Genomic DNA, 19,589 nt, shown 5'->3' with positions numbered 1-19,589 from the left:
TCTACAAGCCTGTTTCGTGAGTAAATCACTCGTCAGGAGATGTTGATGTACATCAACATCTCCTGACGAGTGATTTACTCACGAAACAGGCTTGTAGAGACGAAAAACCCGACTTGATTTTCTTCTACCCTCAACATATACTCCGCTCTGCGTGCAGACGTATCGAGCACTGTACTACGGACATATCTTACCACTGACTTCCTATATATATATATATATATATATATATATATATATATATATATATATATATATATATATATATATATATATATATATATATATATATATATATTAATTTGTAATCACAGAAAATGGTGTTTTAAAGGTGCACAGTGTGCAATGTTGTTTGGTGGTGAATAGTATTTTATTTTGAAATATTTTTTTTATATATATTTACAATGTATATTAATGCTAATATTAAAACATGTTTAGCAACTGTTAAAGCTCTCATCAGAAATTGATATGATAAAAAAATGACATAATAACAAAGTAAAGTTGAATAACCATCATCATATTCTCATGATGCAGACTCATCCATGTATGAATTAAAACTATGTACTACTGTCACCAAAATGCTTGGATAATTCCTAGCTTTCCTCAGGTCTTCTCCACATATGTGAAGTAATGATATTTACACATGTGTGACTTCAATATATAGTCCCAGACTGGTGGTAAACTGAACTAGTGCCCGCATCTCTGATAAGTGATGAATGTTCCGGTGTGTATAGCTTCTTTATTGTGTGGGACAATTTATGACATGTTTTGAAGTCACACATGCATGAACATTGTGACTCTAAGAATAAAAAGCCAATGTTTGTTCCTTTCATGTACAGGACTATCCTATACTGCCAGCCTGTGTTATTGCAGCTACCTTAGTCTTGTTAGAGATTTGTCTCTGTGCAGCATGGGATATTATGACTGGATGGGGTGAGGTACAGGGTAATGCAAAGATAGCCAATAGCCACCACCCTACTTCTGTCAGACATCAGAGTGCCTTAGTTGGGCTTGCCAGAGCAGCTGGAGAGGAGATTGGATTGAGATGTTTTTTATTACCCTATCTTATGACTCAGTATCAGCCAGCCATTGCATTGATGATCAGGTGAGAAGTCTGTTTGTTTGTTTGTTTGTGAAATGATTCACCATGTTTATGGGATGATGGCTGGCAAGTGGCCAGGTTTCATAATATATGTGAGATGTCATAATATGATTCTGGCAGAGTGCTTACTCAGAATAGGATCACAAAACAAGCTCAACTTGACTGAACTGTGTGTAGTATTTGCAAATCACGCGATGAATCTGTTGTGTGTGTGTGTGTAAATGAGTTTTTAACTGATGAATAAGCTAACTACAATGGTGTTGCTCTACCGTCTCTGGGTGTCTAAATAGCTGGAGTAAAATACTCAAATCTGTGCTGTCAAAGTTATGCCTATTAAAAATAAAATGGTTCAAACCATGTAACAGTTAGCAGAGCTTGACATTTTGCATCACTGTACCTTGTAGTACCCTACAGGAGGAAGTGGACACACTGTCGGTTTTGAAAGATGATTCATCATAAATATGCAAATTTAAAAAATCCAGCTCATCATTCTGGATAAAAAAATAATTTCGATAAATTTGGTTGATTCCTTCAAATTAGTTAATCTGTTAATTTAATAAATATTCCTATTGTTGTAATTTGATTACCTGTAAATATTCATGTTGTTATTTGTTTACTTGTAAATATTCATGTTGTTATTTTTTTACTGATAAATATTCATGGTATTTGTTTACTGATAAATATTCCTATTGTTGTAATTTGTCTACCTGTAAATATTCATGTTGTTATTTGTTTACTTGTAAATATTCATGTTGTTATTTGTTTACTGATAAATATTCATGTTGTTATTTGTTTACTGATAGATATTCATGTTGTTGTTTATTTGTTTATTAGTGGTATTACATGGGGATTATTCCGTACACCAATAATGATACTGATGTGTAAACGACTTCGTATTCCTGAAGCCAAAAAAACAGTAGTTGTACATTTCTTGGCCACATCTCTTGCTGCGTACCCACATAGTTGGATAGCTATTAGATCTGGCTATTCATTTTGGGCATCAGCCTTCATGCATTTCACATGGAATAGAGTTGATCCCCCTGGTAAGTCATTTTGTGCATCAGCCTTCGTGCATTTCACATGGAATAGAGTTGATCCCCCTGGTAAGTCATTTTGTGCATCAGCTTTCATACATTTCACCACATTAGTCTACTGTATTAAGAAATCAATTCATATGAGACTCTCAGTTATAGTCCATAAGATGTGAGTTTAGGTACATGTATACATGGATATACATGTTCCTGAATACACAAATTGTGTTGCCATTGGTAACTAAGGGGTTTATAATATTACAGTATTGAGTTGATCAAGGAAATGTGAACCACTCCTAAACCATCAACAGAAATATGTTTAAGCTGTATTGTCTAAATAAATAAAAAATAAATAAATTAATTAATTAATTAATTAATTAATTAACTATTATAATTTGGTTGATGCATATGTAAATCATTAATACATGTTGAAATATAAAGAAATAGACATATAATTACAAGAACGGAAACTTGTATTGACGTTATTTTAAAAAATCTATCTGGCAAACTATTTGAATTGGCCATGTGGATAAGGATTGGGTATTTATGTTGGATTTTTAATTTATAAAACTATTTTATCATGGCTTCCTACTGGAAAAATCAATGTGAAACAACATTGACAAAGTCTGTGTTTGTGAGTTATGTAACTTTAATACATTGGAAAAAGACAAAAACTGTGTAAAAACATTTGTTATCGTATATGTGTAATAACAAATTTTTTTACTCATTTATTAATATTAATCTTGAGTTACAAACAAATGACTTGGCATATGTTGTGTCACAGTTATTTTTCAAGTTGGAAGCCATGATAAAATTGTTTTATAAATTAAAAATCCAAAATAAATACTCAATCCTCATCCATATGCCCACTTTAAATGCTAGCATGTACATCGGTAACTTATTGTATTAAGTAAACAGTATAGTATTAATTCCCATGGGTTTAATTTGATATGGGTGAAAGAAAACAATATGCAATAGGGAAAGGGTTATTTTTAGAATAATAACTAAACTGCTGATGCAAACATTGAATTACTTGCATAATTGTAAGATTTTATTTTTTAAGTGAAATATTATGGAACGTCTAAAATAATTTCACATGAATATACCATTAAAAAGCAAAACTTGTGAGATTGAGTAGACACAGAAAACAGTCAATTTAACCCTAGACCACCCTACATGTTTCCAGTAGGGTCTATGATTTAACTGAAAGAAAACAACTATTATAATTACCAGCCCTATTGTCACTTACACATCATCTCAAGGTCCTCAGAATTTAAATACTAATTGTGTTTGTCTGTTCCCACATTGAAACTGATTGTGTAAGTAAAAGCCTTAGCAATTCACTGTGAATAGTGCAGGTTCTAATTTTAGGAACCATCACCCCACATGACTTGTTGAATAATTACTTTAAGTATTAACTTACCTGGTTAGTACTGTATATCATTACCACCTTCTCTATTGTCAATATTTGATTTTTTTTAAAAAACATAACATTACAATGTGATGTTCATTATTATTAATGTTCCTATTGTATTTATAAGATATTGTCCATTTCTTAGATGTGTTTTTTATGGCTACTTTACATTATACATTTAATTTTGGCATTTTTATGGCAAAAGAATTGTGAAATTATGAAACAGATGGTTAATTAATTGATTTGGTTTTTTTGGTTGAGTTGTAGGTTTATTGATTGGTTGGTTGGTTGGTTGGTTGGTTGGTTGGTTGGTTGGTTGGTTGGTTGGTTGGTTGGTTGGTTGGTTGGTTGGTTGGTTGGTTGGTTGGTTGGTTGATTGATTGATTGGTTGGTTGGTAGGTTGTTTTGTTGGTTGGTTGGTTGGTTGGTTTTTTGATAGGTTGTTTGATGATTGATTGATTGATTGACTGATGATTCATTGATTGATTGATTGATTGATTGATTGATTGATTGATTGATTGATTGATTGATTGATTTTGGTTCTGTGGCTGGTTGATTGGTCAGTTAGTTTTCCTGTTCCACGATGCATTACATGAGGTGACATCGCTAATGTAATTATTTAGTTGGTTGGTTTGTTTTATCTTTAATTACATTTGAAATAACATTTCATTATTAAATGTTGGAAAGACATATTGACCTCTTTAATTGCGAGCGAGTTTGTAGAACAAAGACTCTATTCTGTAAGATATGGCATTCATGCTACACTATCAGCCACCACTTACGTTATGGTTTAGAAGCCTGATTGAGCTGAACATGGAGGTCCATGGTATCACGTCCTTCCTACCTCCATGGACTGAACAACAGAATATATCGTACAGTCTAGAAAGACACAGGCACAGTTTTACAAAATGATTAGGTGACAACCCTCCCCCAAGTAGTGTGTGCACAACTCTCACTGCATATAAAATACATAGCATTATATGGGGTCCATTGATTTAGCTTACTATGCCTGATATGATTCATTTCCATAGACATTGTCTAGTCGTAATAGTTTGATATAATTTCAAAAGAGCAAAAAATTGAAAACACTACAATATGTTTATAATTACTATTTAAATAATAGATAAAAATTACTTTATTTTTTCAGTTCTTGGAAATATTTACACTCAGGAGCCAGGATTTGTGACTGGTCGTCAATGGAAAATAAATGGGAGAGGTTTAGCAGGCTGTGTCATAGGAATTCCTGTGGCTTTCCTGGTGTATTGGGATCTAGTGACGGCACCACCTGTTGGTTTACTTAGTGTTACAGTATAGTGTACGTATTGAGATTACCACAGCAGTGACTCAGCTGAAGATGGCTTTTTAATAGATAAATCTATTTTTCCCATCAGCTCAAATTTTTTTGTATGTCAATTTTTTTCTGTAGTCATCATCCTGAAAAAATCAAATCTATCGCTCAATAAATTTCTTGCAGTATATTTAACAAATATCTTATCATAGAACTCTTGTTTATGTGAAGCTCTGTTTCTGCTTTCATGTTATTTCATGGTTTTTTTATTGATTGGATCAAGGTATTCTAACCAATTCCATTCCAAACTAAATATATAGGGCGTAGTTTATATTCCAAATTGACAACCTGTCTGTTGTAATCTTAACTTTACAACACCTGCCACTGAGGTCGCTGTTTTATTTCTAGCGCGACAACATGTATACCACAGAGGGCGCTGTTTCATATGCTACTCGTTCACAGGACACCAGTCATATTTACTATAACAACTTTCATACAATACTTTATAGCTATAGGTAAGAATCAGTCTGTAAACCAACCTAAGAATATTGGACTGGAATATCAAATCCTGTTATGGGATATATTTTTTGTATTTCTATGTGTAAAGTTATGATTCATGTATGTGTGTATTGTAAGTTTAAGTTTGCCAACCAATACACTATACATTGCACTGTATAAGTATTGTATTTATTGCTTAAAGTTAAATAGGTCTTGCTTTATGTATGTATTGTTCCTAAGTCTTCAAGTCATTAAAAAATATGTGATAAATGTTGGAATTTTGTAATAATAACTGATAATAAACAATGTAGTTGTCTATATAGCAAATATATAAAACAATGGCAACAACTCTGAAAAGCAATAGTTTAATACTGATTTTTACTCAAAATCTGTCATGACCTAGCCTAGATTCTATGCATGAAGTTGATTTGGGCTATTACCCACAACTCTTGCCGAGAGTAATGCTTTCAACATTTCACTGTACAATGAAACATTAACCAGTAAACAGCTGCAAATTCGTTGTGGGTTTTAAATCTGCCCCGCTGTCTCATTAGATGACACCATTAGCATCACTGCATGATCAGAATCAATAAGGTGTGTGGTGTAAACACACTTACTCTATTTAATGGTAAAAACAAATCTCAATGGGATTGATTTCATGATGAACTGAGACGTATCTGATCGGGGGTCTGAGTTTTTGCTATTTGAAATCATAATCTAATATTAGGTTTTAATACAAGTGTTATTCTTGGCAAGAGTTGTATAGCCCAAATCAATTATGAGTGTATAATGAAGGCTAGTGATAGCCAGGCAAGAATACAAACAGTCTTTTCTATATACAACCATAGACAGTGGAGGGGAGATACAACAAACTTACTTCACCAAGGAGTTATAACAATCACTTGAACAGTACAAAGATAACACTATACTCAATACATTGCAAATGTTTCCACCAAAACAAACATGTTGAGCTGTGAAACTTGGCTATTTTAAATATTATAAATGAAGTGAAATATACTATAGTATTAATAGTACCAAAGTTATTTTCAATCAAGATATATCTGTTTAGAATAGTGTTGTTATATGTATATATATGAGTACATGTCATGTTGATATTTATCTGAATATAAAGCGGACTGCCACTCCAGGAATTAAAGGTACTAGTATTTTCATAAACTTTGGGATCTGGAGAGTAATTTCATAATTTCACATTGCACAAATTTTGTACAATTGCACAATCCATGCATATATATCAGATGAACACTGAATATTCATGACTCCATACATATGTATTAGATGAACACTGAATACTCATAACCCCGTACGTATGTATTAGATGAACACTGAATATCCATGACTCCATACATATGTATTAGATGAACACCTAATGACCCATGTATATGTATCAGATGAACACTGAATATTCACGACTCCATACATATATATTAGATAAACACTGAATATTCATGACTCCATATATATGTATTAGTTGAACACTGAATATTCATGACTCCATACATATGTATTAGGTGAACACTGAATATTCATGACTCCATACATATGTATTAGGTGAACACTGGATATTCATGACTCCATACATATGTATTAGATGAACACTGAATATTCATGACTCCATATTACCTTCAGATAAATATGTATATGATTCATTAGATTCATATTTTGATGTCCGAAGACAACATTTATATTCCTGCGAAAATTGTGTAATCGTGAAAAGCATATATCAAATAAAATTTTGGAACACTACTTTGTAATCATTTATTTTGAATAAGTGTGCATTTATCAAGCTAAGATTGTTTCTATGATAACGAAGACACCTACGAAGTATTTCAAAGATTACAAGAATATTTGCACATTTCTGTGTTCAGTTTGTGCAATGCTATGCCGTGATATTCTGCTTGCAGAGAATAGTCATCTCACTAATGCACTTTATTTAGTATCATTTTGAAAAAAAAAAACCACTAGAAAAACTATAATAGATGTAATGATAATGCATTATAATGATATACGATGTAGTCGAAACAACGTTTACCCTTTACTGATCGGAATTACAAATGCCATGCCATTTCTCATATGTTGGACAGTGAACAGTGGTTTCAGGTAAAACTCAATGATGGTAGAAAAGGAATAATAATGGGATTTTTTTATTGCAGATTCAATGAACCTGCTGTGACACATACCATCGTTAAGTCAATTAATGTCGTGAACTGCTCGGGGTTGTACCTCTTGACGAGTGCCATCGACAAAAAAAACAATCGATGAATTTCTAGGCATTTAACCTTGTATTCGTTTGACTGTTGTTGTTGTTGTTGTTGTTGTCGTCGTCGTCGTCGTCGTCGTCGTTGTTGTTGTTGTTGTTGTTGTTGTTGTTGTTGTTGTTGTTGATAAATACTATGAAATATAGAAGAAAATTCAAGAAATAAAAAAGCCTACGGCACGTGGTATTCCCAGGCGGTCTCCCATCCAAGTACTAGCCACGCCCGACGCAGCTTAATTTCGGTGATCGGACGAGAACCGGTGTATTCTACGTAGTATGGCCGTAGGCAGGTGTTACAGGTAAAAATACAGGGCTAAATACTAACGACTCGTTTAACACCTACTAGAAAATACAAAAAAGATAGTTTTATAATTGGGCCAATTAAAATATTGTGCGTTTCCGATAACTCGTAGTTTTTTTCTTTGCATTCTAATTAGTTTTTTTAAAATGGCGATCCGTTTTCGGTAAAAAAAACTGAGTGAAAATCTATTGCCGTATCAGATACGTGTTTTCATGGTGTGTTGTTGGTCACGCTCTTCGTCTCTCTTAGAGCAAGTCGATGACGAATTCATATCTGGCGTATAAAACTGATATTGAGCGACAAGGGAAGAGGGTCAGTGAAACTACAAATAGAAACAAAGGTATGCATCACACCAACGGTGAGGGCGTCCTAATATCGAAACGTCGCGCCTTCTTCCCAGTGCGCCTTCCCATAAATACAGTCCACTTGACAGAAAGAGCGGCTGTACTTTTCAAACACAAGTCAAAAGTGCACAGGACATGTAAATAATGACCATGTTTTAATATTTGTCAAGTAATAAAATGAATAACAAGTCGGGGTTCAGAGTGTAAATCTTTTTCATGTAACCACCTGTTGATTCAGTGGTACCGACATCCTATCCATGGATGCATTACTGAAATTATTACTGGTAACAGTGGTACATCCACGTACTATCAAAATCTTTTGGTCTAAGCACGATACTATCAAATCGAGTATATTCTGCTCAAATTCTCATACGACAATTATGGCTTTGACCTTGACACTTACTGGTGTCGGTTTCTGCTTCGTTACTTGTCTTGGCGTCGTTTTATTCGGAAGGTTACATACTCAATGATGAAAGACCTGCATAAAGTAAAGAACGTGTAAGCATCGTAAACTCCAGTACTAACCCATTTTATATGTCTCATGTAGCCCGAAGCAGATGATGTATAGGGGCATAATTTCTTTAAAAGCTTTCACGTTTTGGGGGCAAGAATGGTTTCATACTTTCTTCTTCCTTCATCATCAAGAATATGGCTGTGACAAAAATAAAATCTTTATCACTTTAGAAAGTATCAGCTTGTTTCAATGTTTGTGTAGATTTATAACAAGACTTAAATTCTAGTTTATGACCCTTCACCCCGAACTTCGTTACATTGTAGCCATGAATATAGACACGTGGCGGCCAGTTCTCATAATTCATCCACCTGTGTTGAGTTGTGACGGTTTAGTACAATGGACCTTGTCGAGGTTCGTGACAGAACACTTCTATTATGAAGTAGAATTAGACCATTCAATAACAAAAAAGAAAAACAACTCAATGTTAGCATTTACAGTTGGGTAATTTTCTGTTTGAAGTATCTAGATGTGTGTTGTTGATTGTTATATGTGTCTAGTCGTCTAACAGAAACGAGTTAATATCAAAATAATTACATAATTGATTTACTACAAAGATAGTAAATACAGAGTACATAGTTTGCCTGATAACCACTTTAGGAATGTACAGGAGAGGAAGGGGGGTCATTTGAACATACCTAACAGGAACGTACCCATGCAATGAGTCCCCATTAGCCCCCTTAACTGTAGCCAGATCTTGTCTGACTGTGTTATTTTTACAATTATGGAGACATTTAGTTTTTGTTTTGTCAAATAATGGCACCTTTAGGCATATTGTATTATGTCAACCCAGTGCTTAGATTTACAGCAATGTAATGTAGTGTGTCAGCCATTAAAGTCATTATAGGTGAGAGATTTACACAGAGTTGATGCGATATGGCTGACCCATACTCCATAAGTGATATCTTGGCCTGTCTCCAACCCACGCCTCCATCCACTCCACAGTAACAACAAAGCTGATAGTTCTACCACTATCAAGACACACAGACTTCAAACTACGGTGTTATTCAATCACTGTCGTTCTTAATCACCCCATTATATATCTAAGTCGTTGTAATTAACTTGTACTATTGCATACAAACACAATAGGAGAGATCTATACGTTGTATAGAGGACAAACTAATACTCCAGTGTTCTGTTGTCTGAAGTGTATAACCCTTGTGTGGTTTATATGTTTGTCTTTGAAACTGATCCAACACAACCATGAGACCACGTACACCAACCAGCAGTTTTTGACAGTGGAGTATTTTGAAAACTTATTAATAAGAGCAGCTCGGGGCGAGCACAGATATTTGAGGGGAAAGTAAAGTGTAACACTGATATAACGTTGAAAGAATATACTAATGCACGTGCTGGTTGGCAAGTGGGTCAGTGTACATGTGTGTCACACACACACACACACACACACACACACACACACACACACACTCACACACACACATTTGTGTGTGTATGTATGTGTGTGCACACACGTGTCTGTCTGTCTGTCTGTGTGTGTGTATGTATGTATGTATGTATGCATGCATGCATGCCAGCTTGAATATGGGTGTGTCTATGTATGTGTTTAATAGTTACAGTAGTGTATACTAAAAGGCACACTAACAGTTGTTATCTCTCAAAATAACTTGTAAGTAACCGAAGAATTCCAACCTTGACTTATTAGTATCAAGGCGATAGTAAAAACCCTTGTAATGTTCCGACTACCAGTATATCTATCGATACATCAACTACCAGTAATAACAGTATGTCTTTGTACAACTAGTCTTACATGCTGGAATACTGCTTTGCTTTGCATCATTTATTTTATTAGTGAAAAAATGTCCATTTTGTATTCAAAAGTTGATATTTTTCATCATATCAGACACAGCATATGCTTATCATGCATCAATAAGATTTGTACTCAATAGATCAATTCACCGGAAAGTCCAAATATAGTCATTTTAAAAATAGAAACCACACAAATGTTAATAACGATTGTGGTACACGTATTTGTGATACCACTTCTAGCTTTAAAGGCACCTGCATCCCTATGTGACTGAGGTTTAATCCCTCAGCAAAAATACTGGTGTATACTCAAATTTAGTGGTAATACAACCCCCTAACTTTGTATTAAAAAATATATAGATATAGGCGTACCATCTTAAAGTAAATTTTCCAAACATTTGATTAAAGGTGAATATTAATGGTACCATATCACGGTTTCAATGAATAACTGCGTGATAGCAGACCTATTGTGCACCAGAGAAAGTTTAACTTAGGGAGGATATGCTTTCCTAAAATTGAGTATTTCAGACGTAAAAATCTGACACAATCTCTGAAAGACAATAAAAGCAGACGACAACTGAGTTACATCTGGAAGCACTGATGGATTTTATTTCATTTCAACTGATATGGATACAATACAGTGTCAGTTCTCTTCTCTCTTAAAAATAAGAAAGACAAACAAAAAAAATAACAAAAACAAATCTTTGCAGTGTTTCATTTCAGTGAAAATACAGTGCAAATATACACATATAATATCTACTAAACAATTCTCTACTCACTCTATTGGAGCTTGCTGCCTGTATAATTTGTTTGTTTGTTTGTTGTCTCTCATCTCTAAAATCTGGCTCCATATTCTGGGTAGGCTGTGATTAAAAGACACAGCCCATTTCATATCTCTGACCTCTCAGACTTTCACTCTTTGACCTCAATCTTCACTATTTCATCTTTGAAATTTTAGAGGGAAGCAAATATTCCCTTTCTTTCAGCAATTGGGCAAAATAAACGCCATCTTTATGAAAACTTCCATCCACATTTTTGTGACATTTCATCACAAAAAACTGACCTAGAGGTCTCTGGTTGTGCTTGAAAATATAGTAAAATGAAATAAATTGAGACAATATAAAGTCTCCATAACAACCGAAGGCACTTGAACATTTGCGTATTTTTTTTTTCTTATATTGCACATCAATACAGATTTCCTTGTCTCTCGTTTTGTGGTGTCACAGCAGTGTTAGTAAAATTTCTAAAAGTTAACATGCTAAAAAAATGACAAGAAAGTCATCATTCATTGATTTATCTTCAAATCAACTTTTAAGGCACAAATTTTGATGTAAATAACGGGAGATTCTGGAGTGAAAAGGGCAAAATATGATGAGGCACCTTTAGTGAGTTAGTAATATTTGATATACTTATTAACTCTACTTTCTAACTACATTTACAAATAAAAACAATTAGTTCCATTGTTTTTGTTCAATTAACATAACTATGACATCACAATTATTTGAAATGTTTCACTGAAACTGAATAAATTATTTGTTATTAATTATTATTATTAATGAGTTGGTATTATAATTGAAATTATGCATGCTTATTTAGGTATAGCTAATGAAGAAGATAAAATTTAATTTTTTTTAATAATGAAGATTAAAAGAAAACTACCATTTTTTGAATGTGATAAGAGTTGTCACTATTTCCACCCCTTTTTTTTCTATATGTGGTATAATCCTATTGTCTTTTTCAATGGATGAGTCCAAGTTAACAGAGCAATGGGTGGGGGCAGGTTAAGAAAAATGTGTTTCGTAGGTCTAATTTTTGCCTAGGAGAGAGCTGATCAAGTTAGCACCAAACTTTTTGATTGGTCGTAATCAATAATGTGTGAGCAGTAGTTGAGGTGGTTGTCTTGGCAACAGGACAGGCAGACTAAGATAAGATTTTTTTAGGAGACATGATTTTCTTTTCTCTCATCTAATCTAATCTGTGCATCTATAATTTATTTGCATAGACCAACGTATACTGCCCTCAGTCTTCTGATAATACAAGCAATAACATAATAAATAATAATTTAGAAACTGTCTACAAAGTTAAGGCTAGTGGTCTTAAATACTTGTAATGGGTCTATCATAACAACCCCTGATTAATTCATGACAATTCTATGTACAACTAGACTACATAACTAGAAATAATTAATCCTAAAATATTTTTTTTTTGGTCATCATTCACTTTTTTGAAGCTAAGAGTTTTGTACGAATTTTACAAGTCATATGAAACATGTAAAAATCTGATCAGAAAGTTGTCACACTTACTTCAATTTTCATAACTAAAAACTGTTAAAATATTAAATTTACACAAATCTTGATGTAGGTATGTGGCATGAGGTTATTTTAATATTAAACTACAATTCATATTCTGCCTGTTGTCATAACAACAATAATCTGAATAATAAAAACACTGTTATACAGTTGGCAGTATGAGTGCGTCGTTTTCAAATAAAATCTCTCTCTTTTTCCTTCTTTTTATTCGAATAAGTTGTACAGATGTGAGTTTGATTGTTGGCTCCGTGACTAGAATTTGTGGCTAAAAATGGAAGACTTTTCCTTTGACTGAGTCCAGTATTTTGAGTTGCATTTCTCAGGAGTTACTTCACGGATATATACTTTTCAATATTCATCTTCCTTGATATGAATGATATGAGCACCATATCTCAATTTTTAATTCTTAAAACTTCTCAGAAATCTGTCATTTTTTAATCAAATTTCTTAAATGTGATAAAGGTAGATGCAAATTTTAGCAAATTTTGATCATAATAATGTTAAAAAACATTGTAATTGGCTGAGATAAAAGGCACATTCTGGCTGTTATAGTTATTGTATTAAAAGTAGTAATTCAAGAATTTTAAAAATATTGCTCAAAAATCTAAGAAAGAAACATTTTTTTTCTATCTACAAAGTCATGCAAATGTGGAAGACTTTTTGTGATAATAAATGTTGCCATTCAGCAGAGAAGCATTCTAGCTACACGTGTATCCATTCAGTGTCCGTAGAATATAATCAGGTCATGTAGAGCTCAACGTAACGAGACCCTAAATGTTGACGGTTCTTTTCCTGGATCACCTGCACAGCTAGATCTGCTGAATGAAAGGCTACAAGGGCGTCGCCATTTGGGCGGCCATCTTGGTTGTACTGAAGTTGAACGTTCTGGTGGGGTACCTATTAAACAAAACAAACCATAGGCATAGGGGACATTAGATTTCATACAGGATGCAAGATAGTTTAGGGGGGAAGGAGGAGAAAACATCACCAGGTCACCCAAGTCAATGTTCAGCCTACACCAATGAAAGAAAAACAGAATTATCCAGAAAAAAAGGTTCACCACACCAGTATTTATACACCAATACCACAATCACCAAAAAGAACAAGAACACCAAAAAGTTGTCTGCTCTAAGAGAAAAAGAAAACCAATGAGTTGAAGAAAAAAATTGCTGTATAAAAGATTCACCCCATTCCAACAAACAGAAAAAAGAATAGAACATACACTCATCGGGTCATACATACTTCACCTATATCCCTATAGAACACCAGAAAATACCACAATGATATATTTGGATGTCAAAGGTCATGTCATAGGTCATTCAATTCTAACATGCTTACCCTACACCATACCATAATACCATGCAGCCATTATTAAACCCTTCCTAAACCCTTCCAAATTGGTGTAGTTCCTCAAAGTAGGGCCAGTAAATGCAAGGAATGATGGGTACAGGAAGTCTTTGAGATGAAGGGAATAGGGTAATGCAGTGCATGCCAAGTGCCAATAGGTCATAAACTGTGATATTTTAGTATTGTCATATTTAACAATGGGTGCAGAAAGCTCATTAAAAGTAAAGACACGTACATTTATTTATAAAAGCAGAGAATTTAGCCTCCCCTTCACATCAGTTCTGAAAAGAGAAAAATGCAAAGAAGTTAGAGCTTTATACCATAAACACTACTCTTGTGCCCATTCTACAACCCTTGGTACACCAAAAAACAACAGCAAAGAGAACAACACAGGAAAAAATAACCAGTATCCTAAAGTAGCCAGATTCTAGGTGAAACCCAAAAAACCAACTTTTGGCTGTGACCACACCAGAATAATGTCATCCAACTATGCACCCTATACGTACAATGGTTTTGCACTAGTACCTAGATTGTGGTTTAGTATTCCATAACATGATGTCCTGGCCATTGATTGGTGCTTCGACACATCAGTCATCTCTACAGTGACTGCCAACTCCTTCCCTTCTACATTTGCACAATTGTACATGCTAGTAGAAGCCCTTTTTGTACAAAAATTTCAGAGAAACAGTCTTCAGTCGATTACCCTTTAAACTGAAAATATTTACTGGTACATATATACATTCATATACTGACACAACTAGCGAACAATCAAGTCTGTATATGCAACATAACACATGAAAAAATATTAAACTTTCATTATTTAGAAAGTTTTCAATGATCTGAACATCTGTCCATGAATAAATATATGCATGTTGACATGAAATATATTAGGGACAATTGTGTATATTTCTTGGCGGCAAACATCATCACAATAATTTCATCAAAAGGTGGAAAATTTATCTACATTTACCAACAGCAGAGTTTACAAATGTTTTGGCGAAATATATTTGATGAACAAAAAATCATTTTCTTCTATATTGAAAAGATCAACATAAGAACATATTGAAGCAATATAAAATTTTCAGTGTTTCTTTCTTTCTTTGCCTGTGTGTATATGTATATGTATATGTGAGTATGTGCGTGTGTGTGTGAGTGTGATTGTGTGTGTGTTTGTGTGTGTGTGAGTGTGTGTGTAAGTGTGTGTGTGGGGGGGGGGGTTGTGTGTGTGTGTGTGTGTGTGTGTGTGTGTGTGTGTGTTTTGCATGTTTTTTGAGTACATGTGACTTCTCTTTCTTATCATAAATCTGTTTTTACAAATTACATGGAAATATGGTCATTTAATTCCAAATATAATGAAGTCATATATACCACATGTTTGACTGACTGCCACGTATACACAAATATTTAATTCATGTATTAAAAAAACAATTTTTTTTTTCAATCTTATTACGAATAAAATGACTTAATCAGATGAACTATTTTAAAGCTGCTGGTCACAATACTGGGCAGTATACAGTAGTGATGATGCAAGTGGGCATGAGAGACAATGAATCCATCTTTTACTTCTATCAAACAACCACACAGCTGTGCTTGAGCAAGTTGATTTTTGTACATTTGTCAATTCTTTTGTGATGATTTTAATATTCTCAGTTATTAACCTGAGCACATATGGAAGAAAACAACCTTTGAATTACAATCATGCACAACTGTTACGAAATCTTTTGTATGGATCTATAGTTTTCTTTTTACAAGTACATTCATTTTTTTGTGCAACTTTGGTGGTCAATCATTTCAAATTTCATAGTCATCAGCATTTATATTATTTATACTTACGTCATGTGATACCAGTTTGCTGTACTGTGATTGGTCAAGATGTTCCACCTGCCTACATACATTTCCAACATTCAAACAGTCTCTTCTAGTTCCTGCCTTTTGCCCCCATTTTTCCTACCTCCAAGCTTGCGCTTCCCATTTGTTACAAACTGTCAAGTGTTAACCACCCATGGTAGTTTATGTAATGTTAGTTTCTAACCACTGCTAAGAATCGAAACCCACTGCCACCCGCTTTACAAATTCCATATGATAAATCCATGAAAAACCAATATGGCTACCTGTGCCCTTCGACTGTTTCTATGGTGACCACCACTACTGTTGAATGTAGGATGAAATGTATGAGAGTGAAACACCTTGTAGTAGTGTTAAGTTATTGTTCTAGATCCATATTAGATTGTTGTGTTTCAAGAAGGAAACCTTACCCCATATCCTTGAAAAAATGACACTATGTCATTGACAGAAGTTGTAAACGGCAGTCCCCTCATGCGCACCACAGCTCCATTATGAGGCGGATAGTATGCCTGGCTTGTGGGCGAGACTGGAGGGCTAGGAAAGTAGTAGAGGGGTGGATGATAGTACGCAGCAGGGGCTGGTGTTGGTCGTGGGGCTAGTGGTATTGGTCCCATTACTGAAGCCGCTGGTGGGGATGGTATTGCACCTGGATATGCTGGAAATTGAGCTTGAGCAGGAATGGTACCAGCTGATGAAGAGAATAAGAATAAAATATGTCAGATTTTCAAGTTTCACACTGTCCATTGGCCAAAAGTTGTGAAAATGTCTACTTTTTCACGAACTCTATTGCAAACAAGATTGAAGGATATTTGTTTTAAATCATGAAAAGTATAAAGAGTTTGCTTTTAAGTTATTTAAAAAGTGAAAAATACAGATATTTTGCCAAATTGAGTAAACACGAATGCTAGAATATCTTTTATGTAACATGGTCAATGACAATAATTTAACAAAACAAAGCCTACTGTGGAAGCTTGTATGTCACTTGACAAGCATCAACGTGCTTTTTTTTATCTCACAAACACCTTTTCAAAAGAGTCACTGAACTCTAAATCTCCTGGACTTTTTTCAACTTTTAAGATATATTGTACTGCAAAGCATCAACTTCAATTGTTTTTGTTAACAAAAATGTAATGTTATTTTGTTGAATTGGTGATAAGAACAATAGTAATACAAAACACTGACAGTATATGTATTGTTCTGTTGACTTGATTCAACTTATTGTGATGATGATGGTGTTGGTGGTGGTGGTCAAATCTCTTCTATTCACATCTATGGATGTTTTACTTCTTTGTTAGTTCATGCCCTCGGGCTGTGTTTGCTATTTGAAGTCTGTAAATCCCTTGCTAAATCCAACTCAATACAAAGTGACTAAAAAGTTCTCTTGGAATGTCACAGATGCACTCCAACAGTTTGTTGAGCGACATTAAAATAACTCCAAAATTCTCAATTTGTTCTACAGTGATACTTCTGTGTCTAATACATGTTAAACATTTTAATGGAGGCTTTATTAAACTTTTCTTCACCCTGTAAATCATCCTTTTTGTATTTCCATCGCAATTAGACAATTCAATTTATATTTCACATTATTAAAACAACAGATGATAATATATATTTAATATGCAAATGTATATGAAAAACACACCTGGTGGAGATATGCCTCCTCTGTTGAGTGTTCCTCCCATCAATACAAAGTTCATTTCATCGCCAGAACACTGGAACACTTCAATGTAGCGTTCACCCATGTGTTTACGATGACATTGTTGAGCTGCTTGCAGGGCTTTCTCTGCTGAAATCATTTGGATGAAGGCATCACCTGATGGACGACCCTGTTGATAATATGAAATTTCACCTTTAGTGACATTGGGTCAAAGGTCAACATAGTTTTGCTGGTATGTTGTGTTAAGGAGAGTCCACTAAGGTGAAGAAAAATAAGCTGTGTGGCAGGAGTATAGGCTTCAATGCTTGCAACTTTTCTTTAATTTTCCCACCCAACATAAATTGAAGTGAATTAACAATTGGCCATTCATTTTGTTTTCCTGCCTTATAAATAACCAGTTTTACACAAAAAGATGAAGTCAGTACAACAAAATTAAGTCACTATTTATCAATTCACGAAAACAACCAGAACCAGAAATAGATAAAAACACAAAATAAAACTCATTTTTTTCAGACTGTCACCTCAGATGATTAATAAATTATCATTGAATGCAAATGGACGTTACTTTTGAATTTACACGTTTCAACAGAAAAAAAACAGAATATAAAAAAAGAAAAAAGAAATTTGAATGAGATTGAAAAGGACTTGTCCTAACTTGAGCAGTGAGATAGGAATTTCCCATTTGAAGCTACATGCGCACTTTTCCATATTCACAAAAAAAATTAAAAGCTATCAATAGAAATTGACTGAACAAAAACAACAGGTGAAGCATGCGCCACATACCTTTATGACAAAGGTAGAAGAAAAAGAGACAAAAACCATAATGCTATTGTATGCATCTAATAAAAATATGACAAAGGCGGTGTACAAAAAAAGATGAAAAACAAATTTGATACTTTCAGATCAATAAGGCCACAGGACCAAAGAGCAAATGTTTCAGTTCATAGACGTATATACACTTTTTAATTTACATTCTAACATTCAATATAAATGCATCATGAACAAAAACACATAAAATGGCAGTTTTGTCAACATAAACCAGCATATTTCACAGATAGCAAATAATCATCATTTTTATAAATATTTGAGTATAAAAATTAGTAAGGGTAAATTGATGGCATCCAATTTTATCTTGAATACAAAGTCAGCTGGATTATTCTCATGCATAAAGATTCTATAAAGATATGAACACTAATTTGTCATCTTCACATAAAAGAATCTCTCAGACGATCTTCTCATTTGCTATCTGATATTTCATCACATAGCGTTACAACATTATGTACGTGTTGTGTTGTCTTTCCCATCTGTGCATCGACTATCTACTTGTCTAATATTTACTAGATGTACTAACCTGTTGGTTTAGCACCATATGAACACCGTGAGGTCGAATGTAGTGAGCAAATTCACCCAAAAACTTCATAATGTCCTCAACCGTTGCAGCAAATGGAAGACCCCTCATTCTGATGCAATCTCGCACCGATCCAGTGGTGATCATCTGTTGGGGTAGCATCGGAACACTGCTTGTAGGTGCAGGTGGACCATTTGGAATCAATGGATGTTGTTGATAACGACTCAGAACCTGCAATGAAAAAAAAAAAAGTTTTGAAACTTGTACCCGCCATAATAGTTGAAAGTTGAACAAAAAGACTGATACTTCATCATCATCATCATTCACATACATTAATCATGCTTTACATAAAAATACAACTTTTTTTGTCTAAAAATAATTTCTCACGCCATCTGTGAGGACCATCGTTTCGTAAAAATGTCAAAAGTAGCAACGAGGTCAAGATATGCACAATATAAATTGATAATCTGGTACACATATGGTCTAACAGTTTGCACGTTGTTCATTTCAGATGAAATACACAGAGGTCAACATTCAAACTTGTACTGGTCGCAGCTA

The 19,589-nt window shown here is 34.1% G+C and overlaps 1 protein-coding gene and 1 non-coding gene across 5 annotated transcripts in view; both read right to left on the bottom strand.

Moving 5' to 3' along the window:
* The window catches only part of LOC144438298 (epithelial splicing regulatory protein 1-like), a 143,871-nt gene that overhangs the window by 104,402 nt on the left and 19,880 nt on the right, over positions 1-19,589 (bottom strand). Inside the window, exons 11-15 of one of the 4 annotated variants that reach the window (XM_078127355.1) lie at positions 19,035-19,262; positions 17,669-17,852; positions 16,437-16,714; positions 14,417-14,462; positions 13,602-13,731 (exon numbers count right to left, since the gene is read on the bottom strand). In XM_078127355.1, coding sequence (XP_077983481.1) covers positions 14,457-14,462; positions 16,437-16,714; positions 17,669-17,852; positions 19,035-19,262 — 696 coding nt within the window. In that variant the 3' untranslated portion in view covers positions 13,602-13,731; positions 14,417-14,456. Of the gene's footprint in view, positions 1-11,158; positions 13,732-14,412; positions 14,463-14,706; positions 14,841-16,436; positions 16,715-17,668; positions 17,853-19,034; positions 19,263-19,589 lie in introns of those variants that run through there. The other 3 variants (XR_013481038.1, XM_078127356.1, XM_078127354.1) reach the window with 3 other exon arrangements.
* Positions 7,775-7,893, bottom strand: LOC144438343 (5S ribosomal RNA). The gene has a single exon (XR_013481041.1). It is a non-coding gene; the product is annotated as a 5S ribosomal RNA (ribosomal RNA).

Source organism: Glandiceps talaboti, chromosome 7, assembly GCF_964340395.1.
Source record: "Glandiceps talaboti chromosome 7, keGlaTala1.1, whole genome shotgun sequence".
In the NCBI taxonomy this organism is placed as follows: Eukaryota; Metazoa; Hemichordata; class Enteropneusta; family Spengelidae; genus Glandiceps; species Glandiceps talaboti.
The sequence above is the reverse complement of the archived record's forward strand: the minus strand, read 5'-3'. Positions and strand labels throughout refer to the sequence as shown.